Raw genomic sequence first — 27711 nt, forward strand, 5'->3', positions numbered from 1 at the left:
ATATCCCCCCTTATGTATTTATATATGTTGATCATATCCCCCCTTATATATTATACATGGCGATCACATCCCCCTTATGTATTATACATGGAGATCACATCCCCCCTTATGTATTATACTAGGTGATCATACCCCCCCTTATGTATTATACATGGAGATCATATCCCCCTTATGTATTATACATGGAGATCATATCCCCCTTATGTATTATACATGGAGATCATATCCTCCCTTATGTATTATACATGGAGATCATATCCCCCCTTATGTATTATACATGGTGATCATATCCCCCCTTATGTATTATACATGGAGATCATATCCCCCTTATGTATTATACATGGAGATCATATCCCCCCTTATGTATTATACATGGTGATCATATCCTCCTTATGTATTATACATGGAGATCATATCCCCCCTTATGTATTATACATGGTGATCATACCCCCCTTATGTATTATACATGGAGATCATATCCCCCTTATGTATTATACATGGAGATCATATCCCCCTTATGTATTATACATGGAGATCATATCCCCCCTTATGTATTATACATGGAGATCATATCCCCCTTATGTATTATACATGGAGATCATATCCCCCTTATGTATTATACATGGAGATCATATCCCCCCTTATGTATTATACATGGAGATCATATCCCCCCTTATGTATTTATATATGTTGATCATATCCCCCCTTATATATTATACATGGCGATCACATCCCCCCTTATGTATTATACATGGAGATCATATCCCCCTTATGTATTATATATGGTGATCATATCCCCCCTTATATATTTATATATGGTGATCATACCCCCCTTATGTATTATACATGGAGATCATATCCCCCCTTATGTATTATACTAGGTGATCATACCCCCCCTTATGTATTATACATGGAGATCATACCCCCCTTATGTATTATACATGGAGATCATATCCCCCCTTATGTATTATACATGGAGATCATATCCCCCCTTATGTATTATACATGGAGATCATATCCCCCCTTATGTATTATACATGGAGATCATATCCCCCCCTTATGTATTATACATGGAGATCATATCCCCCCTTATGTATTATACATGGAGATCATATCCCCCCTTATGTATTATACATGGAGATCATATCCCCCCTTATGTATTTATATATGGTGATCATACCCCCCTTATGTATTATACATGGAGATCATATCCCCCCTTATGTATTATACTAGGTGATCATACCCCCCCTTATGTATTATACATGGAGATCATACCCCCCTTATGTATTATACATGTTGATCATATCCCCCCTTATGTATTATACATGGAGATCATATCCCCCCTTATGTATTATACATGGAGATCATATCCCCCCTTATGTATTATACATGGAGATCATATCCCCCCTTATGTATTATACATGGAGATCATATCCCCCCTTATGTATTATACATGGAGATCATATCCCCCCTTATGTATTATACATGGAGATCATATCCCCCCTTATGTATTATACATGGTGATCATATCCCCCTTATGTATTATACATGGTGATCATATCCCCCTTATGTATTATACATGGAGATCATATCCCCCCTTATGTATTATACATGGAGATCATATCCCCCCTTATGTATTATACATGGAGATCATATCCCCCCTTATGTATTATACATGGAGATCATATCCCCCCTTATGTATTATACATGGAGATCATATCCCCCTTATGTATTATACATGGTGATCATATCCCCCTTATGTATTATACATGGTGATCATATCCCCCCTTATGTATTATACATGGAGATCATATCCCCCTTATGTATTATACATGGAGATCATATCCCCCCTTATGTATTATACATGGAGATCATATCCCCCCTTATGTATTATACATGGTGATCATACCCCCCTTATGTATTATACATGGTGATCATACCCCCCCTTAATCTCCTCTTCTCAAGAGAGAATACATTTAGTTCCTCTAATCTTTCCTCATAGCTGAGCTCCTCCATGCCTCTTATCAGTTTGGTTGCCCTTCTCTGTGCTTTCTCCAGTTCCCCAATGTTCTGTTTGTGAATTGGAGCCCAAAACTGAACTGCGTATTCCAGATGAGGTATTTTTTTGTGAAATTTTGTGAGGAAAAGGACAGCAGTATATGCGTGGGGTGTATATGGGAGTAGGCCAGGGGTGGACTGACCATTCGAGCACTCGGGCACTGTCCGAGGGTCCGGGGTCAGTAGGGGGCCCCATGAAATGCCCCTGGTACCTTTTTTATAGGCTTTTTGAGTGTGGGCAAGGACACAGGGGCCCCATGATCCCCTATTGCCCGGGGGCCCCATGAGTTGTCAGTCTGCCCCTGGAGTAGGCTCATATTCTATTAACTCTATCAATCCATGCCCAATATTCAGGTTAATTTAACCTTTGCCACAGCAAACTTCGTACGTCATAGACCCAAATCACCCTGATGTGTGCCTCGTAAAGTGTAACTAAAAGTAAAACTTTTTTTTTTAGTTTTGGATAGAGTAGAGAGGAATTAGAACACTTGTCAGGTTTGTTGTGCTTTCTGTACCCCTGTTAGAGAGATTTACCCTCCCTATTTGTCCTGCTACCCATTAGTGAGAGTAAAAGAAAAGCCCAATTTTTTTGGGTTGTCCCCAGAAAAGTAATAGAGGGGAAATCTTCCAATAGGGACATAAGTTCTGGTTACACTGTTGCCACCCTTGGATTCCCTCACTTTAGAAGGATTGTCTCTCATTTCCTGTCTTGGCTATGGGACAGGAAGTGAAGGGAAATTTCCCCAATGGGACACAAATGGCCAAAACAATTGATAGGGGTTAAAAGCCTCCCTTACTCTATCCAACATGAAAAAAAAAGTTCTGCCTTCAGTTTTACATTAGGTTCCAAACATGGAAGGTGTGGTGGGTGCCTGGGGGGGCATGCAGGGGAATCCTTTCAGGTAGGCTGTACAGAGCACAATGCTTTCTTATGCGCAGTCCTTTCATGTACTCTAAATTTCTCACACATTTTGGCACTCTAGGCTCAAAAGGTTGCTTACCCCTGTGCTAGAAATGTTTAAAGGAGAAGTAGGATCCAAGCTCTTTTGTCTCAACGTCTCCTACAGATCTCAGGAGTCCATTTTGTTCTGCACTCCTGTGACCCGTATTCAGCTGACAGCAAGCTAAAGGCCACTGTCGGCTGACATCCCCGGTCCAGAAGTTTCCTCGTACTATTTGTCAAATTTTAAAACAGCGTGGCCGTGCGGAGCTCCGCCCACACATTCATTCACTGACTACTGTGAATGAATGAACTGCAAGTCCCAACAGCCTTAGTGGCTGTCGGCTTGTAGTTTTCTATGAATCACCATGGCTCATTGACGCTTCCTGTTAGAATATCTGCTGGATCGTACATGCCGTAGACCCCGTACGGCAAGCAAATATTCTGACAGGTCTGCAGGAGACCTGCATGGCATCAGTGACCCCCGGTTCACATCTCTGCGAGTGGTGCCGCTGCAGATCCGCACAAAAATCCGCGCAGCCGCACCACCCGCACAGAGAAATGTGGACCCGCAGGTTGGTGCCATTGCTTCAAATGGCACGCCGCCCACACTGGGAAACGAAACCGTACTGGGAACTGAGGTTCCCGTGCGGGCTGCGTTTTCCAGAGTAGTGCAGGGACTTCTTTCCCTGCGTGTCACGGGCACGGGAGTCCACTCAAATTAATGGGCTCTCGTGCCCGAGCAAAACGCGGCCCGCACGGTCGCATAGGTGTGAACCTAGGGTGATCTACTGATTGCTGGTGCAATGCTTTCCAGGCTCCTTTGGACAAAAATAATAAATGAACATTTTTTTTTACCTCCAAAAAAATGTGCATTTAAAAAAGGTGAGCTAATCCTTTAATGCAAAATGAAATGGATCTGAAAGAACAAATGGAACTAAATTAATTTCGGATTAATTCGTTATGGTATTTATGATGCTTCAAACATTACCAAAAGTCCCAAACTATCGCATCATGTCGTCCAAATGAAATGAAAGAATTACGTTGATTTGTTATAATTTATTTCGGATTTGTTGAAATTCTTTAGTATTGTGATGCAGTTGAAATTTTGTGCGAATTTCATTTTGTAATAAAATAAATTGCACGTGAATACCGTCAGGCTGGTTGTACTGAAGCCAATCGATGGATCGACTTCAGTAAAACCCTGTATGCTGCACATACATTATTATATTATTATTATAGAGTATTTATAAAGCGCCGATAGTTCGCTCAGCGCTGTACATTACAAAGGGGGACAGAACATGTGACAGAACAATAACAATACAATGCAAAACATGAGGGGATCGAGGGCCCTGCTCTTTCGAGCTTACAATCTAGGAGGGAGGGGATGGTGGCACAGGAGGAGATAGCTGTGGGGGATGGAGTGGTAGGAAGAGTGGAGGAGGTCAGCAAGTTAGCAGGGGGTGGGGTAGGCTTCCCTGAAGAGATGGGTTTTCAGGGTGCGCCTAAAGGAGAGGAGAGTAGGTGATAATCTGATGGATTGGGGCAGGGAGTTCCAGAGGATGGCTGACACCCTGGAGAAGTCCTGGAGGCGGGCATGGGAGGAGGAGACCAGGGAACTAGAGAGAAGGAGGTCTTGTGAGGAGCGGAGTGTGCGTGCTGGGCGGTACTTGGATATTAGGTCAGTGATGTAGTTCGGGGCAGTATGGTGGACAGCTTTGTACATCAGTGTTAGGATTTTGAATTTGATCCGTTGTGCAATCGGAAGCCAGTGGAGGGATTGGCAGAGGGGGGTGGTGGAAATGGAGCGGTTGGTAAGGTGAATGAGTCTGGCTGCCGTATTCAGGATGGACTGAAGCGGGGATAGCCAGCGGCGAGGCAGGCCAGTGAGGAGGGAGTTGCAGTAGTCGAGTCGTGATATGATGAGGGAGTGGATGAGCTGTTTAGTGGTTTCTGGGGTTAGGAACGTGCGGATTTTGGCGATGTTGCGGAGGCGGAGTCTGCACGAGTTTGTTAAAGATTGGACTTGGGGCTGGAAGGATAGGTTGGAGTCCAGAATGACACCAAGTACTCTGGCCTGCGGGGCGGGTTTGATGGATCGAATCTTGGCTGGTGACTGCTGTACCAGCCGCGATTTAGTCCATTTATGGCCAGCTTCATGCATAGCAGCTCCAGATTTTGACCAGTTTTAGCAAATCTTCCCCAAGTCCAATTAGTAGGAAGCATGAGCTGATTCCAGAGCCATAGGTCTGACTCAGCAGGGGACACATAGGACGTCTGCAGAGAAACCACTGCTTCCACACAAACAGCTGATACAAGATCAATATGACTTTAAAGTGGTTGTAAAGGTTGAAGGTTTTTTACCTTCATGCATTCTATGCATGAAGGTAAAAAACCTTCTGTGCGCAGCAGTGCCCCCAACCCCCTTAATACTTACCTGAGCCCGATCGCGATCCAGTGATGTGCACGACAGCCTCGGCTGTCCTGGGTCTTTGCCTCCTCATTGGCTGAGACAGCAAGTGGGAGCCATTTGCTCCTGCCGCTGTCAATCGCAGCCAGTCAGCCAATGAGGAGATAGAGGGGCGGGGCCAAGCTGCAGCTCCATGTGCGAATGGACACACAGAGTGCTCGGGTGCCCCTATAGCAAGCTGCTTGCTATGGGGGCACCCAACAGAAAGGAGGAGCCAAAAGCGCTGGCAAAGGACCTGAGAAGAGGATCCAGGGTGCTCTGTGCAAAACCACTGCATAAGTATACCATGTTTTTTATTTAAAAGGAGAAAAAAATGAACCTTTAGTATCGCTTTAAAGACAATGTTACAAATTCAAAGAAGGCAGATTTTAGTTCATGCGATGCTGGTTGCTAGAGGTCTACCTGTCAGTGCGGCCAGGAAGCGGTGAACGTTAGCGGAGAAATTGTTGCGAATGCTCTCAGGCCAGCTGGTGTTTCGGAAGATGTAGGGGCCATAGATCCCGTTCATCAGCCTCAGAAGGGCAGCGATGTAGGACCCTCTCACAGAGCCAAACTGCAAGTTTTCTTCCAGGTTCTCAGGGGTGAGTGGTGCCCGCTCCTTACGTACAAAGTAGAGAAACTGCTTCATGTTCTGAAATGAAGGTTTACATGGAGAGGATTTATTATACAACATTATGCGCTTTATCTTGCTTTAAAACAAACTTTCCACTTTCATTCTTCTGGAAACGGTCTGTCAGATACGTCAAACGTCACATGTCTGTAGTAAAACCACACACACGGCCTAGTATCAAAATGAGCTAAAGCTTGCTAGTCACTCACAACAGTGAGTCTTCAGAGACGGGGATGGGAAAACTGCCACAGCTCTAGTCTGGAGTGGACAACTCCACAAGGAACCCCCAAATAACTGGCCTGACCTAAAGGCTAAATTGCTGCGCATCTAAAAAGTGATCCCATAAATGCCACACTACCATGCCGCGACTGCACGCTTTACACGCGGTTGCAGTGCAGTCATAACTTTTCCCTACCCATATGGAAAAAAATATATTTGAAATATATTTAAAAAATATTCTTCCCAAATATATTGAAATATATTTGCAATGCTACAATTTTGGCCATATTCAATATATTTCAAAATATATTTCAATAAATAAATAAATAAATATATATATATTTACTGCACGTTGAAATGCATTTTTTATATATTACAAAATACCGTATTTTTCGCTCCATAAGACGCACTTTTTTCCCCCAAAAAAAGGGGGGGAAATGTCAGTGTGTCTTATGGAGCGAATATAAAGCGGCCGGTCCGGTATTTTTGCGGCCACCATGTCAGAATACCAGGCCGGCCGCTCAGCTGTTGTCTCCTGCAAGGCCTTACCTGTTCCTCGCTCCAGCGCTGCAGTCTTCCCGCGCTGGCTTCTGTGACAGCCGGGTGCCCACTGCGCATGTGCTGCGCTTTGTGAATGATCCGGTGTCTTCTGGGACACATGACAGGTCCCAGAAGGCGCCGGACCATTCACAAAGCGCAGCGCTTCTCGCACATGCACAGTGGGCACCCGGCTGTCACAGAAGCCGGCCCGGGAAGAAGAGGGAAGGACAACTCTGCGGAAGTGGGAGCGGGTACCTGTCAAATTCAGGTACCCGTTCCCTCTCCCTCCCCAAAAGTCAGCAGTCTCTGGTCATTCCCTTCACTGTCTGCAGTCTCTGGTCATTCCCTGCACTGTCCGCAGTCTCTGGTCATTCCCTGCACTGTCCGCAGTCTCTGGTCATCTCCTGCGCTGTGTCCGCAGTCTCTGGTCATCCCCTGTACTGTGTCCGCAGTCTCTGGTCATCCCCTGCACTGTGTCCACAGTCTCTGGTCATCTCCTGCACTGTGTCCGCAGTCTCTGGTCATCTCCTGTACTGTGTCCACAGTCTCTGGTCATCCCCTGTACTGTGTCCGCAGTCTCTGGTCATCTGCTGTACTGTGTCTGCAGTCTCTGGTCATCTCCTGTACTGTGTCCGCAGTCTCTGGTCATCTCCTGTACTGTCCGCAGTCTCTGGTCATCTCCTGTATTGTGTCCGCAGTCTCTGGTCATCTCCTGTACTGTGTCTGCAGTCTCTTGTCATCTCCTGTACTGTGTCTGCAGTCCATTGGTTCAGAATATTTTTTTTTCTTGTTTTTCACCTCTAAAACCTAGGTGCGTCTAATGATCAGGTGCGTCTTATGGAGCGAAAAATACGGTATATGAAAAATATTTTTAAAAATATATTTTTTTAAATATATTCTTCAGATTTTTTTTAACATATAAGAAAATCATTTAGACATATATTTTTCCATATATTCGTAAATGCATTCCAAAAATGTAGATTTGTATTTTTAAAGACATACAGTGTATTTTTCATATATGTTGTAATAAAAACGCATTTCAACATGCAGTACATATATATATATATATATATATATATTGAAATATATTTTGAAATATATTAAATATGGCCAACATTGTAGTAATTCAAATATATGTCAATATATTTGGGAAAAATATTTTTAAAATACTCTTAGATTGTAAGCTCCTAGGATCAGGCTCTCCTATCCCTCTTGTATTGAACTGTATTGTTGCTGTATTGTCTCCCGTTATATTGTAAAGCGCTGAGCAAACTGTTGGCGCCATATAAATCCTATATAATAATAATATATAAATCCTGTATAATAATAATAATATATAAATCCTGTATAATAATAATAATATATAAATCCTGTATAATAATAATAATAATATATAAATCCTGTATAATAATAATATATATATCCTGTATAATAATAATAATAATATATAAATCCTGTATAATAATAATATATAAATCCTGTATAATAATAATAATATATAAATCCTGTAAAGTAATAATATATAAATCCTGTATAATAATAATAATAATAATATATAAATCCTGTATAATAATATTATATAAATCCTGTATAATAATAATAATATATAAATCCTGTATAATAATAATATATAAATCCTGTATAATAATAATAATATATAAATCCTGTATAATAATAATAATATAATATAAATCCTGTATAATAATAATAATATATAAATCCTGTATAATAATAATATATATATCCTGTATAATAATAATAATATATAAATCCTGTATAATAATAATATATAAATCCTGTATAATAATAATAATATATAAATCCTGTAAAGTAATAATATATAAATCCTGTATAATAATAATAATAATATATAAATCCTGTATAATAATAATATATAAATCCTGTATAATAATAATAATATAATATAAATCCTGTATAATAATAATATATAAATCCTGTATAATAATAATAATATAATATAAATCCTGTATAATAATAATAATATATAAATCCTGTATAATAATAATAATAATATATAAATCTTGTATAATAATATATATAAATCCTGTATAATAATAATAATATAATATAAATCCTGTATAATAATAATAATATATAAATCCTGTATAATAATAATAATATTTCAAATATATTTTTCTTCCATGTGGGTATTCATTTGAATGGGTTGCATTCAGCAGCAGTACTGCTTGCCAAATGCAACAGGATGGCAGTGCTAAATTTGCCATGGATGCAAAGCACAGCAACCTGAATGAGGCCCCACTTGTGAAACGCGTAGAGACACATCCTCGCTCCACTGACCCGAATCTGGGGGGGGATTTAATGCTGCAGAGAAGGACCCTTGCTTTCTGTGGTCTTTCAGAGGCTTGACTCACCCCCTACTGAGTTAGAACCAGAGCTCTCCAATCAGCGGGGAGCATGAGCTTTGCTAATTGCAGTGCTATAGTTCTGACTCAGCAGGAGATTTGTCGGACCTCTGCAGAGAGACCACTGCCTTATGGAACAGAGAGCAAGGGTCTTTTTCTGAAGCATACTGGCAGCAGGTGGCCTTTTCTATTCAAGTTGTGGTTGCTTTAGAAAGAAAATGCACTGTAAGACATTGAACCCCTTTGTATTGATACGCCTAGAATGTATAAAAAAATGCCCAGAGCAGCTATACAGTGAAGGAAATGCGTATTTGCTCCCCTGCTGATTTTGAATGTTTGCCCCTCACAAAGAAATGATCGGTCTAAAACTCGAATGTTCGGTGTATTGTAACACTGAGAGACAGGATAGCAACAAAAAATTCAAAAGAAATGCATGTCTAACAAATGATGACTGATTTGCATGTTCATGAGGGAAATAAGTATTTGATCCCCTATCATTCAGCAGGATTTCTGGCTACCAGGTGTCTTTCATACAGGTAACAAGCTGAGATTAGAAGCAGTCTCTTAAAGGGAGTGCTGCTAATCTCATTTTGTTACCTGTATAAAAGACACCTGTCCACAGGAGCAATCAAACCATCAGATTCCAAACTCTCCACCATGGCAAAGACCAAAGAGCTGTCCAAGGATGTCAGGGACAAGATTGTAGACCTACACAAGGCTGGACTGGGCTACAAAACAATCGCCAAGCAGCTTGGTGAGAAGGTGACAACAGTTGGTGTAATCATTCACAAATGGAAGAAACACAAAACAACTGTCAGTCTCCCTAGGTGTGGTGCACCATGCAAGATCTCACCTCGTGGAGTGTCAATGATCATGACAACAGTGAGGAATCATCCCAGAACTACACGTGAGGATCTTGTCAATGATCTCCAGGCAGCTAGGACCACAGTCACCAAGAAAACAATTAGTAACACACTACGCCGACAAGGACTGAAATCCTGCAGTGCCCGCAAGGTCCCTCTGCTCAGGAAAGCACATGTCCAGGCCCGTCTGAAGTTTGCCATTGAACATCTGAATGATGCAGAGGAGAACTGGTTGAAAGTGTTGTGGTCAGATGAGACCAAAATCCAGCTCTTTCGCATCTACTTAACTCGCCGTGTTTGGAGGAGGAGGAATGCTACCTATGACCCCAAGAACACTATCCCAACTGTGAAACATGGTGGTGGAAACATTCTGCTTTGGGGGTGTTTTTCTGCTAAGGGAACAGGACAACTACACCGCATCAAAGAGACGATGAACGAGGCAATGTACCATCAAATCTTGGGTGAGAACCTTCTTCCCTCAGCCAGGGCACTGAAAATGGGTTGTGGATGGGTCTTCCAGCATGACAATGACCCAAAACATTTGGCCAAGGCAACAAAGGAGTGGCTCAAAAAGAAGCACATTAAGGTCCTGGAGTGGCCTAGCCAGTCTCCACACCTTAATCCGATTGAAAATCTGTGGAGGGAGCTGAAAGTTCGAGTTGCCAGACGTCAGCCACCAAACCTTAATGACTTGGAGAGGATCTGCCAAGAGGAGTGGGCCAAAATCCCTCCTGAGATGTGTGCAAATCTGGGGGCCAACTCCAGGAAACGTCTGACCTCTGTGATTGCCAACAAGGGATTTGCCACCAAGTACTAAGTCATGTTTTGTAAAGGGGATCAAATACTTATTTCCCTCATGAACATGCAGATCAGTCATCATTTGTTAGACGCATTTCTGCTGAATTTTTTGTTGCTATTCTGTCTCTCAGTGTTACAATACACCGAACATTCGATTTTTAGACCGATCATTTCTTTGTGAGGGGCGAACATTCAACATCAGCAGGGGAGCAAATACGCATTTCCTTCACTGTATATGTCAATTGTTTTACATGGTGGTGGGATATCAATGGGGTCATATGATAAAGAGGACCCTGAGTCCTAGGGGGAAGCAGTACATGCCCCTGATGTTACACACTTGTGCTGGCATGCTGGGCTCAGCATGAAGCCCGCTTTGAGGGTCAAGGTACACAGACAGCGCCTCCTGTCTGACGTCTGCTGCATAGCGCTCCAGTGCATCATCGACCTCTGGCGTCCAGGCTTCGGGTGTCAGATGGCTCAGAACGATCCTTTGCTTTAGGTTGGGTTTCTGGAAGACACACAAGCAGATATGAAGTATATTACGTGGAACAGAGACACCAACAAGGGCAGGTGGGCAGGACTGCTACTGGCAGGAAATTGAGCTTTGATGGTGGAGTGTTGCAACCTCAACGCTCCTTAATCTCTTTTTCAGATTTATATCTCACAATTCAAGAACCACTGGCAGCTCAATTTCCCACAATCTAAATCCAATTTCCTGCAACTAATACTCCTGTCCACCTGCCTATAATTCATGAGGAAGGTCACCTCCTAATGCCTTTTTTGCAACTTTGACGTGTTTTTAAAACTGTACATATATTTGCAACAACTAAGGGGTCTATCTATGAAACATCTGTTGCACGAACATCAGAAACATATGTGCAAACTGAAAAAATGTCACCATATGCTCTCTAATAAATTCATTCCTGCATCATCAGCGCCATCTAGTGGCCAAAACACAGTATAGTTTTCTGAACTATCTCAATGAGAAAATATACCACATTTTGGCCACTAGATGGAGCTAATGATACAGGAATGATTCTATTAGAAAACATTCAGTGAAATTTTGTTCAGCTTGCACAAATATTTCAGCAGATGCTTTATAAATAGACCCCTTAGTGCAAGGGTGCTCAACCTTTTGAAAAGCGAAGGTCACTTAAGTAATCTGGTAACCGGTCACGGGCCACAATGAAATTAAATGATTTAAAAATTTTTGTTTTGAATAGCAAGTAGTGAAACAGCACACAGTTAACCCTTTGATGCCCCAGATTATTTTTTTTATTTCAGGTACTTATATAGCGCCGTCAATTTACGCAGCACTTTACATATATATTGTACATTCACATCAGTCCCTAACCCTCAAGGGGAGTACAATCTAAGGTCCCTAACTTACACTCATACATACACATACTAGGGACAATTTAGACAGGAGCCAATTAACCTATCAGCATATCTTTGGAGTGTGGGAGGAAAGCGGAGTACCCAGAGGAAACCCACGCAGGCACAGGGAGAACATGCAAACTCCAGGCAGGTGGTGCTGTGGTTGGGATTCGAACCAACGACCCTATACTGCCAGGTGGAAGTGCTAACCATTTAGCCACTGTGCTGCCCATGTTAACCCCTTCCTGCCCAATGTCATTAGTACAGTGTCAGTGCTTTTTATTAGCACTGATCACTGTACTGATGTCACTGGGGATGTCAGTGACACCATGTCAGTTCCCCCCAGTGTCAGAATGCCCACCACTGTTCCACAATAAGTCGCTGATCACCGCCATTACTAAAAAAAAAAGACGCTATAACTTTCACATAAACCAATTAATTTACACGTATTGGGATTTTTTTTTAGCAAAGACACGGAGCAGAATACATTTTGGCCTAAATTTATTACAAAATTTGATTTCTTTAATTTTTTCACTGGACATGTTTAATAGCAAAAAGTCCAAAATATTGTTTTTTTTATCAAAACTGTTGGTCTTTTTTTGTTTACAGTGCAAAAAATAAAACATGCACAACCGATCAAATACCACTGAAAGAAAGCTATATTTGTGTGAAAAAAGGACGTAAATTTCATTTGGGTGCAGCGTTGCATGACCGCGCAATTGTCAGTTAAAGTCAGTGGCGTATCGTAAAAAATGGCCTGGTCAGGAAGGGAGGGAAATCCTCTAGAGGGCAAGTGGTTAATAATGTCACTTTTATTGCCGTGTCCTTGTTTGGCAGGTTACACCTCACTTCCTGTATATTTGACAGAACAGGAAGCAAGGGAAATCTCCCCAGTGGGGTCACAGCCAGCAATAAACACCATTGTTCAGAGACTGATGTGACTGGCTCAGTGTTCTCTGTACAGCACTGCGGTATATGTCAGGGCTATATAAATGTATAATAATAGTGTGTGAGTGTGGGAAAGCATTAGAGTGTAAGCTCCTCTGATCCAGAGACTGATGTGACTGGCTCATTGTTCTCTGTACATCACTACGGAATATGTCAGAACTATATAAATGTATATTAATAGTGTGTGAGTGTGGGAGAGCATTAGAGTGTAAGCTCCTCTGGTGCAGAGACTGATGTGACTGGCTGTGGGTCATAGGAATAAGTGTACATATGAATCACAGTGCAGGAACTATATGGAGTGATCTGCCATGGCAGTGGTAATGCGATGTTGTGTGATACAGGGAAATATCTGAGAAGGGTTTGTGGGATGGTGCCAAGTGATGAGAGGTGTGTGCGGTTCCAGGCACAGCGAGGAGATTATACGGAGAGATGATGGGCGCACAGAGGGGGCTGATGGGAGATTCGCTGTGTACAATTGTCTCTCCTGCCTCCAGGCGAGAACATTTGCAGACTAATGATTTCATGTTGCCAACATCTGTTCTGCACAGAGGAAAACATGAGCCAGATGCCGAGCGCAATATTCCCCCTCCCCCGACCTTGCAGCCCAGAACAAATTCCGCGTCAGCACCAGCAGTCGCTGACACGTCCTGCGCAGATCGCTAACACAACGCTACACGGCTCTGTACATACTGTGCTGTCACTGGTCACATGGTCTGTCTGGACTGGACTACATATCTATCTATCCATCTATCTATCTATCTATCTATCTATCCCTTCTAAATCTATGTAATTACCAATTTCATCCATCTGTCTATCTCTACCTAAGTATTTAGTTATCTCTCTCTCGTGAAGGAAATGCGTATTTGCTCCCCGGCTGATGTTGAATGTTTACCCCTCACAAAGAAATGATTGGTCTAAAAATCGAATGTTTGGTGTATTGTAACACTGAGAGACAGAATAGCAACAACAAATTCAGCAGAAATGCGTCTAACAAATGATGACTGATTTGCATGTTCACGAGGGAAATAAGGATTTGATCCCCTTCACAAAACATGACTTAGTACTTGGTGGCAAATCCCTTGTTGGCAATCACAGAGGTCAGACGTTTCCTGGAGTTGGCCCCCAGGTTTGCACACATCTCAGGAGGGATTTTGGCCCACTCCTCTTGGCAGATCCTCTCCAAGTCATTAAGGTTTGGTGGCTGACGTTTGGCAACTTGAACTTTCAGCTCCCTCCACAGATTTTCAGTCGGATTAAAGTCTGGGGACTGTTGCCTTGGCCATGTGTTTTGGGTCATTGTCATGCTGGAAACCCCCTTCCACGACCCATTTTCAATGCCCTGGCTGAGGGAAGAAGGTTCTCACCTAAGATTTGATGGTACATTGCCCCGTCCATCATCCCTTTGATGCGGTGCAGTTGTCCTGTTCCGTTAGCAGAAAAACACCCCCAAAGCAGAATGTTTCCGCCACCATGTTTCCCAGTTGGGATGGTGTTCTTGGGGTCATAGGCAGCATTCCTCCTCCTCCAAACACGGTGAGTTGAGTTGATGCCAAAGAGCTTGATTTTGGTCTCCTCTGACCACAACACTTCCCACCAGTCCTCCTCTGCATCATTCAGATGTTCAGTGGCAAACTTCAGACGGGCCTGGACATGTGCTTTCTTGAGCAGAGGGACCTTGCGGGCACTGCAGGATTTCAGTCCTTGTCGGCGTAGTGTGTTACCAATTGTTTTCTTGGTGACTGTGGTCCCAGCTGCCTGGAGATCATTGACAAGATCCTCACATGTAGTTCTGGGATGATTCCTCACTGTTCTCATGATCATTGACACTCCACGAGGTGAGATCTTGCATGGTGCACCAGACCTAGGGAGACTGACACTTGTTTTGTGTTTCTTCCATTTGTGAATGATTGCACCAACTGTTGTCACCTTCTCACCAAGCTGCTTGGCCATAGTTTGGTAGCCCAGTCCAGCCTTGTGTAGGTCTACAATCTTGTCCCTGACAGCCTTGGACAGCTCTTTGGTCTTTGCCATGGTGGAGAGTTTGGAATCTGATTGTTTGATTGCTCCTGTGGACAGGTGTCTTTTATACAGGTAACAAAATGAAATTTGCAGCACTCCCTTTAAGAGACTGCTTCTAATCTCAGCTTGTTACCTGTATGAAAGACACCTGGTAGCCAGAAATCCTGCTGAATGATAGGGGATCAAATACTTATTTCCCTCATGAACATGCAGATCAGTCATCATTTGTTAGACATGCATTTATTTAGAATTTTTTGTTGCTATTCTGTCTCTCAGTGTTACAATACACCGAACATTCGATTTGTAGACCGATCATTTCTTAGTGAGTGGGCAAACATTCAAAATCAGCCGGGGATCAAACATGCATTTCCTTCACTGTATCTACAATGTTCAGCATAATTGAGTACACCCCAACAGATCTGTATGGCGTCACAAAAGGTGAGGAGTACAAAGAACAATGCATGGTGCCTACGGTGAGACATGGTGGAGGCAGTGCCCTTCTGTGGGGCTGCATGAGTGCTGCTGGTGTCAGGGAGCTGCATTTTATTGATGGTCTCATGAATTCACAGATGTACTGCTCTATATTGACAGAGAAGATGCTACCATCACTCCGTTCCCTCGGTCGTCGTGCATTTCTCCAACATGACAGTGATCCAAAACACACATCTAAGGCCACTGTTGCATTTCTGAAGAACAAGGTGACAGTGATTCAGTGACCAAGTATGTCTGCTGATCTGAACCCAATCAAACACCTATGGGGAATTCTGAAGAGGCAAGTTGAGCATCACTCTCCATCCAGCATCCAGGCTCTAAAAGAGGTCGTTCTTGAAGAATGGAAAAAGTTTACATACTGCAATATGTCACCAACTTGTTCATTCCATGCCTAGAAGACTTGGTGCTGTCCTTACAAATCATGGAGGTCATACAAGTACTAGATGGAGTAGTTTTTGTTGTGGGGTGGATTCATTTTTGCATTAACAAATTTGAGTAAAACTGAAGATTTTGTAATCTGAGTTATATTATTAACCTTCCTTTCATGTAATGAGCCAAACAAATGTTCTATAATACTCAAGTTTTGCAAAAATTTCAGAAATTGTTCTTGTGTTCATTGAGTTATTGAGCACTCTATCTATCTATCTATCTATCTATCTATCTATCTATCTATCTATCTATCTATCTATCTATCTATCTATCTATCTATCCCCTATATCCTATCTATCTATCTATCTATCTATCTATCTATCTATCTATCTATCTATCTATCTATCTATCTATCTATCCCCTATATCCTATCTATCTATCTATCTATCTATCTATCTATCTATCTATCTATCTATCTATCTATCTATCTATCCCCTATATCCTATCTATCTATCTATCTATCTATCTATCTATCTATCTATCTATCTATCTATCTATCCCCTATATCCTATCTATCTATCTATCTATCTATCTATCTATCTATCTATCTATCTAATTCTACCTAATTATCTATCTATCTATCTATCTATCTATCTATCCAATTCTACCTAATTATCTATCTATCTATCTATCTATCTATCTATCTATCTATCTATCTATCTATCTATCTATCTATCCCCTATATCCTATCTATCTATCTATCTATCTATCTATCACCAATATTTCTGCTCCTTTATTATCTTGGTATCTCTTTAGTTGTTGACATCTGCAGATGTAGAAATAATTGATCTTTTTATTTTTGCGCTCACGCTGTCCCTGCTTGTCCTGACAAATGCTTAGTACAGCAGTCTTTGTCGGTGGAATATTCCGCTCGGCTCTCTGTAGTCTATGAGAATGTTCCTTGCTCTATTATACAAACAGATGATGAATTCTCTGCCTCTGACTGCGCTGAGAACATTTGAAGTAATATATATACAGATTATCTCTACAGGACAATATTTGCAGAATAATGTACATAGACGAATGTTAGAATTTTAAGGATTTTTGAACTATTAAAGGGGGTGTCCGGTTTCAATTGAAATCGTCTATTTGCTAGCAGCCAGTATTATATGGTGTAAGTGTAGTATGACGACATGAAAACCTGCATTCTGTGTAGAAGGTGTAAGTACATATGTACAGGGTGCAGCCTTGGGAACAAGTACAAGTTGTCTTTTAGATCCTTTTGCTGCCAGAGAACATTTTGTTTGCACATTTTCGGCCTAAAGATTTATTAATACCCCCCAAAGATCATATATTTTCTGAAAGCAGAGAACCTGGAGAATGAAACGGTGGTAATTCCATTTTTGTATCGCACTATATTAGTACAACGGTTAATCAAACAGTAAAAAAAACCCATAGATTTAATTATGGTGCACACCAACACAATATTTTTTTTTTCTATGGTTGAACTGTATGGACTTTTGTATTTTTTTCAGCCAGACTAACTATGTAACTATGTAATATATTACCCATTGTTTTGGTATAATATAAAAGATGCGATTGCAAGAGTTAGTTCACCTTCACCAAAAAAACTGCCTATGCGGGTAAGGGGCGTCTGTAGATAAAAACAAACTTTGCAGCTTTGACTTATGCAGGCCATAGATGGGTTGAAAATCGTCCGATTTTCGCACCATTAATGGCTTAATTGGTTGGCCGTTTTTCGGGGTTTTGGCACATTTTTTATCGGTAAAGTTGGAAAAAAATCAGCTGGTTTTGCCGATCGGCTGATTTTCCCGGCAATGATGGGCAAATCGGCCGATCATTTTACCGATAAAAAATCTGCGCATGAGCCGTGACCTGTAAGAAGAAGAAAGAGAAGAAGAAAAAGAAGTAGAAGAAGAAAAAGAAGTAGAAGAAAAAAAAAGAATTCCAGTCTGCTATTATATTTTATATGAAAAAGTTTTGCAGTTGCAACAATGTATCCCTTTGTATCCGAATAAAAACATCTGTATCCGAAACGGATTCAAATAGATACATTGTTGCAACCGCAATACTTTTTCATGTCAAATATAATAGCGGAGCTCTCTGCAGGGACAGAAGTAATTAAATGCCGGCTGTAGACGGGACGAAAATCGGCCGATTTTTGTTACAGTTGGTGGTAACATCGGCCTATTGAACGACCAATTTTTCGTTTTTTTTTTTTTTTAAAATGGACAGTTTTCGACCCGTCTATGGCCTGCATAAAGTTGAAGAATTCTCTTGCTATATGTGTAGGCCATCTACATACCATCATCCCCTCCAGCCTTTTTGCAAGGATATTGATCACAAACTCCCAGCTGTTAGTGGTCACCCCCACCATCAGAGAAGCAAGATCTCAAACCCCGCACATGTGTGGTCTACTGTCTCCTTCATCGCAACATCGCTGAGCTCAGAGCTACTGCGACAGGGGAGACAGAGCACATGCAAGGGGGTTTGTATCAGCTGGGTGTGTCTTAGTAAAATCCTAGCAACAAGGCAGGATGGGATGATGCCATCTCTGGGAGTTTTTCAGTTAGGCCTAAGGAGGTACAAAGGTAACCTCCCTAGCGGTCTGATTATGTCCATATTTCTGTGCTCAAAGCGGTACATTTTTTTGCATGGAAATATGTATTTTTTTTTATTGTAGGCCTGTAATTTTTAGGAATAACTCACTGAAATCTGTCCAAACAAGAGTCTAGTAAATATCCCTGGTATGTTACAATTTGAAACATGAAATTATAAATTATAATTTAATAAATAATCATAAAAAATAATAATATAATAATAAATTTAATTCAATAATATAATCAAAACAAAAAACACTGAAATTTGAACGTTTTCAGTGTCTGATGATGAATTTCCCCCACGAATCATTATCACTCAATTCTGCAAGTGGTTCTGATTTACTATCGCTGTTCTCTAGCCGGTCTAAAACCACTTTTGAACTAAAGGGACGCTTTTTGGACGCCATGGACGTTTCTCAGTTTCCAGGCAGAAAGAACAGTAAAAATGCAAACAGGGGACAGGACAAAGCACTCGGGACAAAATGTATGTGAAATGGTTTGATACAGGAATGTTATACTATGTGATTTTAGTGTATTTAGTGAATGTCACTTTTTCACATTTTTAAATTTCCCGCCAGTTCTATCCCCGTACGTCCTGACGTCACAGGGACCGGAACCCAAAAGACAGATGCCGGCATCGGCCGGAGGACATTGCCGGGGACACTGCAGGGGGGACATCGCGGGAGCGCAGGACAAGGTAAGTGAAGAAGAGATCCCGGAGCAACGCTGCAGTGTATTCCCAAGTGTAGATCGGTGTTACCGCTTCTGGTGCTGAAACTTTACCCCGAGCAACACTCGAGAATACCGCCAGGGGGTTAAAGTAACGCAGCGCCATAACACAAAAAATGGACTGGTCAGGAAGGGGGGTAAATCCTATTGCTATCACAGGAGATATTTACATTCCCTGTGATAACAAAAAAAAAAAATTAAAGAGACCGTGTAAAAATTTAAAAAAAGCGAAATAAATAATTAAAAAAAACATGTTTACATGTTATGTGCAATTAAACCATGGCAACATCTAATGTTTGTGTAGTATTATGTTCAGCAGACTGCGTTCTTCTATTGTTGTGACTTAGATGACGTTCAGAGCACATTTTATGCCCAATTCATGCAAAACTCCACGTAATCCCAAGGGGTTCACATACTTTTTCTTGCAACTGTATAAATCTGTTACTGTATCATCCGGGGTAGGCTCTACGAATGAATGTTAGTTGGGGAGCCATGGCGACCTCAGATGGCCTTTCAGCCATCTCTAGGGTTTTATTCTCTAGGGCCTCTGCTTTAAAAAAAATATATAATGTTTGGGGGGTTAAAAGTAATTTTCTAGCAAAAAAAAGGGGGTTTTCATGTGAACAAAAAGTGTCAGAAAAGGCCACTTCAGCCCTGGAAGGTACCCCCTTCATGACCAGGCCATTTTGTGCTATTCGGCACTGCACTACTTCAACTGGTAACTGCGTGCTTTTTCAACTGGTAATTGCATAGTCATGCAACTGTGTACCCAATTTTACCCATTTTCACACAAATAGAGCTTTCTTTTGGTGATATTTGGTCACCGCTGGGTTTTTTATTTTTTGTGACATAAATGAAAAAAATAACAAAAACTAAGAACAAGAAACAGGATATTTTCTACTTTCTGTTATGAAAAATATCCAATCAACTCAAATTTAGTCATAAATTTAGGCCAGAATGTATTCTTCTACATGTCTTTGGTGAAAAAAAAAATATACGTGTATAATAGTTGGTTTATGTGAAAGTTATAGCGTCTACAAACTATGGTATAGATACTGGAATTTACACAGCTTTTACTTCTGACTGCCCATCACAATTCTTGAGGTGCTACAATGCCAGGGCAGTACACCACATCCAAATGACCCCTTTGTGGAAAGTAGGCCCCTCAAGGAATTTGCTGACAGGCATGTTGAGTTCATGGAAGATTTTATTTATTGTCACAAATTTATGGAAAAATGTTTTGGTTTTATTTACACAAAGTAGTCATTTAAATGATATATTGCTCACACATGCCATGGATATATGTGGAATAACACCCCAAAACATATTCTGCTACTTCTCCCGAGTATGGGGACACCACATGTGAGAGACGTTTTGGCAGCCTAGCCACATACAGGCCCCCAAAATCCAATGACTACCTTCAGACTTTCAAAGAGTATATTTCTTCGTATCACTTCCTCACTACCTATCAGAGTTTCAGAGACCCTGAAATGCCAGGATAGTACAAACACCACCCCAAATGACCCCTTAGTATTTTGAAGATATCATTTTTGTCACGGAAAAAAGAAAAAAAGAAAAGAGAAAATACATTTTTGTTTTCTTTCTTTATTTTCCAAAAACTTGTGGCAACAAATGAGATCTGCCCATTTGTTGCCACAACTCCCCATGCCCCTCGGCAAATAGCTTGGAGTGTCTACTCCAAAAAGGGGTCATTGGGGGGGGGGGGGGGCTTCTACTATCCTGGCATTTCAGGGCCAACATTGGAAGCTCATGCAACGCATCACCCACTCTTCTAAACCTGCACAGTTTGTTTTAATCTACGGATGCCCCTTACCTTCGTAGACATAAGTTTTTACTTAGTGGAAGAAAACCCCAACTATAACTATTCTTAACAATGTTCCTCCCCCACGTCTTCTACCTTTCCTGAGTAACCTGTATAAAAAAGATCCATATACTTTCCTATTTTCAATCTGCTCCAGTCCAGGCACATGATCTGTGTAAGGGAGAGCTCGACAACAGCTGTGAATTTGGAAAACTCCCACAGGCTCCCATGGCCCAGCCATTGTCAGTGCTCCCTCCTCTCCCCCTGCAGCAGCTGCTCACACAGGAGAGCCGGAGCTGCAGGAGACCGAATCTGACCAGATTAAAAATAGGTAAGTACATACATCTCAAATGAAGCCGATGCCTGCAAGGGAACTTGCAGTGTTGCACTGCTGCAGCGTATGTAAGCATATGCGAAGTTTAATTCCTCTTTATAAAAGTGTTAGCTGACGTTGGGTTTTCGTTTTAGCTGTACACAGGGTGACAACGCTGCTGTGTCATTTCAAAGTGTTGTCACCCTGTTTAAGGAAGTGGAAAAATAACTGATCTACTGATTAAACCAAGAAATACAAAATTATGTTAATGCTTTTAATGCTGGTGACAAAATACATCATACTGCAAATTTAGCTTTTTTACCTTTGCCTATATGTGCACTTAACAGGTACAGTGCACGATCACAAAGCCAATCGTCTTCTACTTACCAAATCTAGATGTTCCTCCACGACAACTGGTGACGGAGCCTTGTCTTCTCTTGTGTCTTCTGCAGAAAACAAAAATAATCCTCTATTATGTTGCTACATATAGAATATGTAGGGCCCCAACCAGGGGTGGACTGACAACTCATGGGGCCCCTGGGCAATAGGGGATCATGGGGCCCCTGTGTCCTTGCCCAAACTCAAAAAAGCCTATGAAAAAAGGTACCAGGGGCATCTCATGGGGCCCCCTACTGACCCTGGGCCCTCGGGCAGTGCCCGAGTTTCCAGATGGTCAGTCCGCCCCTGGCCCCAACATCTTCTACAACACAATACAAGGGGCTATATACCACCCACCATTTTAAAGTGTTACTAAACCCACATCAGTACAATCAGTCTGTAGATGCAGTAAAGCATGCTTGTTATACTCACTGTGGAATCTAAGGGGTTAATCCTCTGCATTGTGTAAAAAGGCTGTTTGATCCTGTCTTCTCTGATCCTCCCCTTCTCCCAGTGTCCCCCTTTTATCTCCTCAAAAGACAAATAATGTGGAGAAACTCTGCACATGCTCAGTTTAGTTTGTATTGCTAAAGAGGTTTTTTTTTCTTTGGAGAATGCATGTGATCAGCACAGGGCCAATCAGCCCTGTCCAAACAGAGGTCAGGGGATTTCTATCCTCCTAAAGCAGAAAGAAAACTCCCCCTGAAAGCTTTAACCAGTGCTCTGCTGGACACTGATAGAAGTCACAAGACTGCTCTAACTGCTGATGAGAAAAGGTATTTAGCAGTTGTTTATACTGTATTTACTAACATGATTGAATTAACATATTCTGTGTTCAGTGTGAGACCAGATATAGTGAATGCAGGGTCCGAGAAGACCGGATATAGTAAATGCAGGGTCCGAGGAGAGCAGATATAGTGAATGCAGGGTCCGGGGAGACCAGATATAGTGAATGCAGGGTCCGGGGAGACCAGATATAGTGAATGAGGGGTCCAGGGAGTCCAGATATAGTGAATGCAGGGTCCGGGGAGACCAGGTATAGTGAATGTGGGGTCCGGGGAGACCAGATATAGTGAATGCGGGGTCCGGTGAGACCGGATATAGTGAATGCAGGGTCCGGGGAGAGCGGATATAGTGAATTCAGAGTCTGGGGAGAGCGGATATAGTGAATGCGGGGTCCAGGGAGAGCGGATATAGTTAATGAAGGGTCCTGGGAGACCAGATATAGTGAATGCAGGTTCCTGGGAAACCGGATATAGTGAATGCAGGGTCCGGGGAGACCGGATATAGTGAATGCAGGGTTCGGGGAGACCGGATATAGTGAATGCAGGGTCCGGGGAGACCGGATATAGAGAATGCAGGGTCCAGGGAGAGCGGATATAGAGAATGCAGGGTCCGGGGAGACCAGATATAGTGAATGCAGGGTCCAGGGAGACCAGATATAGTGAATGCAGGGTCCAGGGAGACCAGATATAGTGAATGCAGGTTCCTGGGAAACCAGATAGAGTGAATGCAGGGTCCAGGGAGACCGGATATAGTAAATGCAGGGTCCGGGGAGACCGGATATAGTGAATGCAGGGTCCGGGGAGAGCGGATATAGTGAATGCAGGGTCCGGGGAGACCAGATATAGTGAATGCAGGGTCCGGGGAGACCAGATATAGTGAATGCAGAGTCCGGGGAGACCAGATATAGTGAATGCAGGGTCCGAGGAGACCGGATATAGTGAATGCAGGGTCCGAGGAGACCGGATATAGTGAATGCAGGGTCCGGGGAGACCAGATATAGTGAATGCAGGGTCTGGGGAGACCGGATATAGTGAATGCGGGGTCCGGGGAGAGCGGATATAGTGAATGCAGGGTCCGGGGAGACCGGATATAGTGAATGCAGGGTCTGGGGAGACCGGATATAGTGAATGCGGGGTCCGGGGAGACCGGATATAGTGAATGCAGGGTCCGGGGAGACCAGATATAGTGAATGCAGGGTCCGGGGAGACCGGATATAGTGAATGCAGGGTCCGGGGAGAGCAAATATAGTGAATGCAGGGTCCGGGGAGACCGGATATAGTGAATGCTGGGTCTGGGGAGAGCGGATATAGTGAATGCAGGGTCCGGGGAGACCGGATATAGTGAAAGCAGGGTCCGGGGAGACCGGATATAGTGAATGCAGGGTCCGGGGAGACCGGATATAGTGAATGCAGGGTCCGGGGAGACCGGATATAGTGAATGCGCGGTCCGGGGAGAGCAGATATAGTGAATGCAGGGTCCGGGGAGACCGGATATAGTGAATGCAGGGTCCGGGGTTTAGTAGCACTTTAACCCTTACTCACTATACTGAAAATGTGTTTTGTTTGTATTTTCGTTTTGGAGAGATTTCCCTTCACTTTCTGTCCTGAAGGGAAATCCGGGAAAAATCTTCCCAAATAGCAACACACAGATGGCAATAAAAATCTTGAAACATACATACATAGATCTCCTATTATTAATAATTAGTATTGTGAAAGACCCTCTCATTGATCAAGCGGACTTGTTTTGGTGAGGCTGCTCACATGTACCAGAAATCCCAGAGAGAAGTCCATCTATGTAGAAAGCAGTAACAGCACCACACCAATTATTTTATTTCAGGTACTTATATATCACCATCAATTTACACAGCACTTTATATTGTATATTGTACATTCACATCAGTCCTTAACCCTCAAGGGGGGTACAATCTAAGGTCCTTAACCCTCAAGGGGGGTACAATCTAAGGTCCCTAACCCTCAAGGGGGGTACATTCTAAGGTCCCTAACCCTCAAGGGGCGTACAATCTAAGGTCCCTAACTTACATTCATACATACACATACTAGGGACAATTTAGAGAGAAGCCAATTAACCTACCAGCATGTCTTTGGAATGTGGGAGGAAACTGGAGTACCCGGAGGAAACCCACGCATGCACAGGGAGAACATGCAAACTCCAGGCAAGTGGTGCCGTGGTTGGGATTCGAACCAATGACCCTAGTACTGCCAGGCGGAAGCGCTAACCATTTAGCCACTGTGCTGCCCATACACCAATGGGTGCAAAATGATACTTTATTGAATAGTATAATGAGAAATCCAACACATATTGAGGGTTCAGACACAACCTCTTCATCAGGGTTTAGGTATTATGTAACCTCAAATATGGCTGACATATTAGATTGCAATAATAGTTGTGTGTGCATGTGTACTTTATAACCACCCACCTAATATTAAGTAGGTCCCCCTTTTGCAACTAAAACAGCCCATTTAGCTGCCAAAACAGCCCTGGCCCATTGAGGCGTGGACACCACTAGACCTCTGAAGGTATGCTGTGTCCTGTAAATTGCGAGGTGGGGCCTCCATGGATAGGACTTGTTTTTCTAACACATCCTACAGATGCTTGGTTGGATTGAGATCTGGAGAATTTGGAGGCCATGTCATCACCTTGAACTCATTGTTCTGTTCCTCAAACCATTCTTGAACCATTTTTGCAGTGTAGCAGGGCACATTATCCTGCTGAAAGAGGCCATTGCCATCAGGAAATACCATTTCCATTAAGGGGTGTACGTGGTCAGTAACAATGTTTAGGTAGGTGGTAGTTGTCAAAGTAACATCCACATGAATGGCCGGACCCAAGGCTTTCAAGCAGAACATTACCTAAGGCATCCCACTTCACCAGCTTGCCTTCTTCCCATACTGCATCCTGGTGCCATTTCTTCTCCAGATAAGCGATGAACACACACCCAGCCATCTACATGATGTAAAAGAAAATGTGATTCATCAGACCAGGCCACCTTCTTCCATTGCTCCGTGGTCCAGTTCTGATGCTCACGTGCCCATTGTAGGTAGTTATGGTGATGGACACGGGTCAGCATGGGCACCATGACTGGTCTGTGACTAAGCAGCTCCATACACAACAAACTGAGTGTTCTGACATCTATCAGAATCAGCATTCACTTTTTCAGCAATTTGAGCTCCCATAGCTCCATTTAGATCTATTGGATCAAACTAAATGGGCCATCCTTTGCTTCCCACATGGGCCTTGGCCACCCATGACTGTCACCGGTTTTTCTTCCTAGAACCACTTTTGGTCGATCCTGACCACTGCAGACCAGGAACATCCCACAAGAGCTGCAGTTTTGGAGCTGTTCTGACCCGGTCATCTAGATAGTACATTTTGGCTCTTGTCAAAGTCACTACACTTGTCCATTTTTTTTGCTTTCAACATGTCAACTTCAGGGACAACATGTTCACTTGCTGCCTAATATATCCCACCCACTTTCTTTGCCATTGTCACACAATAATCATGTTGTTATTTACGTTACCTGATTCCAATAAAGGTGGGGCACTATAAAATCTACATTAAACAGAATGCAATGATTTACAAGACTCATAAATCCATTTTTTATTCAAAGGAGAAAATAGAAAAAAAAATCAAATGTTTAAACCGAGAAAATGTACCGGTACCATTTTAAGAAAAAAATAAGGGAATATTGAAATTGACGGCAGCAACATGTCTCAAAAAAGTTGGGACAGGGACATGTATATCACATTGTAGCTTCCCCTATTCCTTTAACAACGCTCTGTGAAAGTGGTGACTGAGGAGACGGCTGGAGTTTTACGAGAGGAATGTTGTCCCATTTCTTGCCTGATATAGGATTCTAACTGCTGAACAGTGCTGGCTCTTCTTTGACATATTTTTTGTTTCAAGATGCACCAACTATTTTCAATTGGTGAAAGGTCTGGACTTCAGGCAGGCCAGATAAGCACCTGGACTCTTCTACTACGAAGCCATGCTGTTGTCATAGATGCAGTATGCGGTTTAGCATTGTCCTGCTGAAATATGTGAGACCTTCCCTGAAAAAGAAGTCATCTGGATGGGAGCAAATGCTGCTCTACAACCTGGATACATCTTTCAGCATTGATGGGGCTTTTCCAGATTTACAAACTGCCTATTCCATACGCACCAATGCACCCCCATACCATCAGAGATTCAGGCTTTTGAACTGAGCGCTGATAACAAGCCAGAAGGTCCCTCAAGTTGGTCCCCAGACCAACAGAAGATGCAGTGTTTCTGGATCTTGTTTAAATATGGATTCTTCTTTCCATGATAGAGCTTTAACTTGCAGTTTTGGATAATACAGTGTACTGTAGATCAGTGTTTCTCAACCTTTTTTCAGTCAAGGCACCCTTTAAAATTATGGACAGTCCCGAGTCACCCTTTAAAATTATGGAGAGTCCCGAGTCACCCTTTAAAATTATGGACAGTCCCGAGGCACCCTTTAAAATTATGGACAGTCCCGAGTCACCCTTTAAAATTATGGACAGTCCCGAGGCACCCTTTAAAATTATGGACAGTCTCGAGGCACCCTTTAAAATTATGGACTGTCCCGAGGCACCCTTTAAAATTATGGACAGTCTCGAGGCACCCTTTAAAATTATGGACAGTCCCGAGTCACCCTTTAAAATTATGGACAGTCCCGAGGCACCCTTTAAAATTATGGACAGTCCCGAGGCACCCTTTAAAATTATGGACAGTCCCGAGTCACCCTTTAAAATTATGGACAGTCCCGAGGCACCCTTTAAAATTATGGACAGTCCCGAGGCACCCTTTAAAATTATGGACAGTCCCGAGGCACCCTTTAAAATTATGGACAGTCTCGAGGCACCCTTTAAAATTATGGACAGTCTCGAGGCACCCTTTAAAATTATAGACAGTCCCGAGGCACCCTTTAAAATTATGGACAGTTCCGAGGCACCCT

General features: G+C 42.4%; 1 protein-coding gene across 1 annotated transcript in view; it reads right to left on the reverse strand.

The window, feature by feature from the left end:
• DNAH2 (dynein axonemal heavy chain 2) overlaps positions 1-27711 on the reverse strand; it is a 426940-nt gene that overhangs the window by 371661 nt on the left and 27568 nt on the right. The window contains exons 3-5 of the mRNA XM_089688974.1: positions 21960-22018; positions 11220-11390; positions 5871-6099 (exon numbers count right to left, since the gene is read on the reverse strand). Of these exons, the coding sequence (XP_089545100.1) occupies positions 5871-6099; positions 11220-11390; positions 21960-22018 (459 nt within the window). The remainder of the gene's footprint in view (positions 1-5870; positions 6100-11219; positions 11391-21959; positions 22019-27711) is intronic.

Source organism: Staurois parvus, unplaced genomic scaffold (genome assembly GCF_062004578.1).
Source record: "Staurois parvus isolate SC_StPar_1 unplaced genomic scaffold, SC_StPar_1.0 ptg000463l, whole genome shotgun sequence".
Taxonomy (NCBI): Eukaryota; Metazoa; Chordata; class Amphibia; order Anura; family Ranidae; genus Staurois; species Staurois parvus.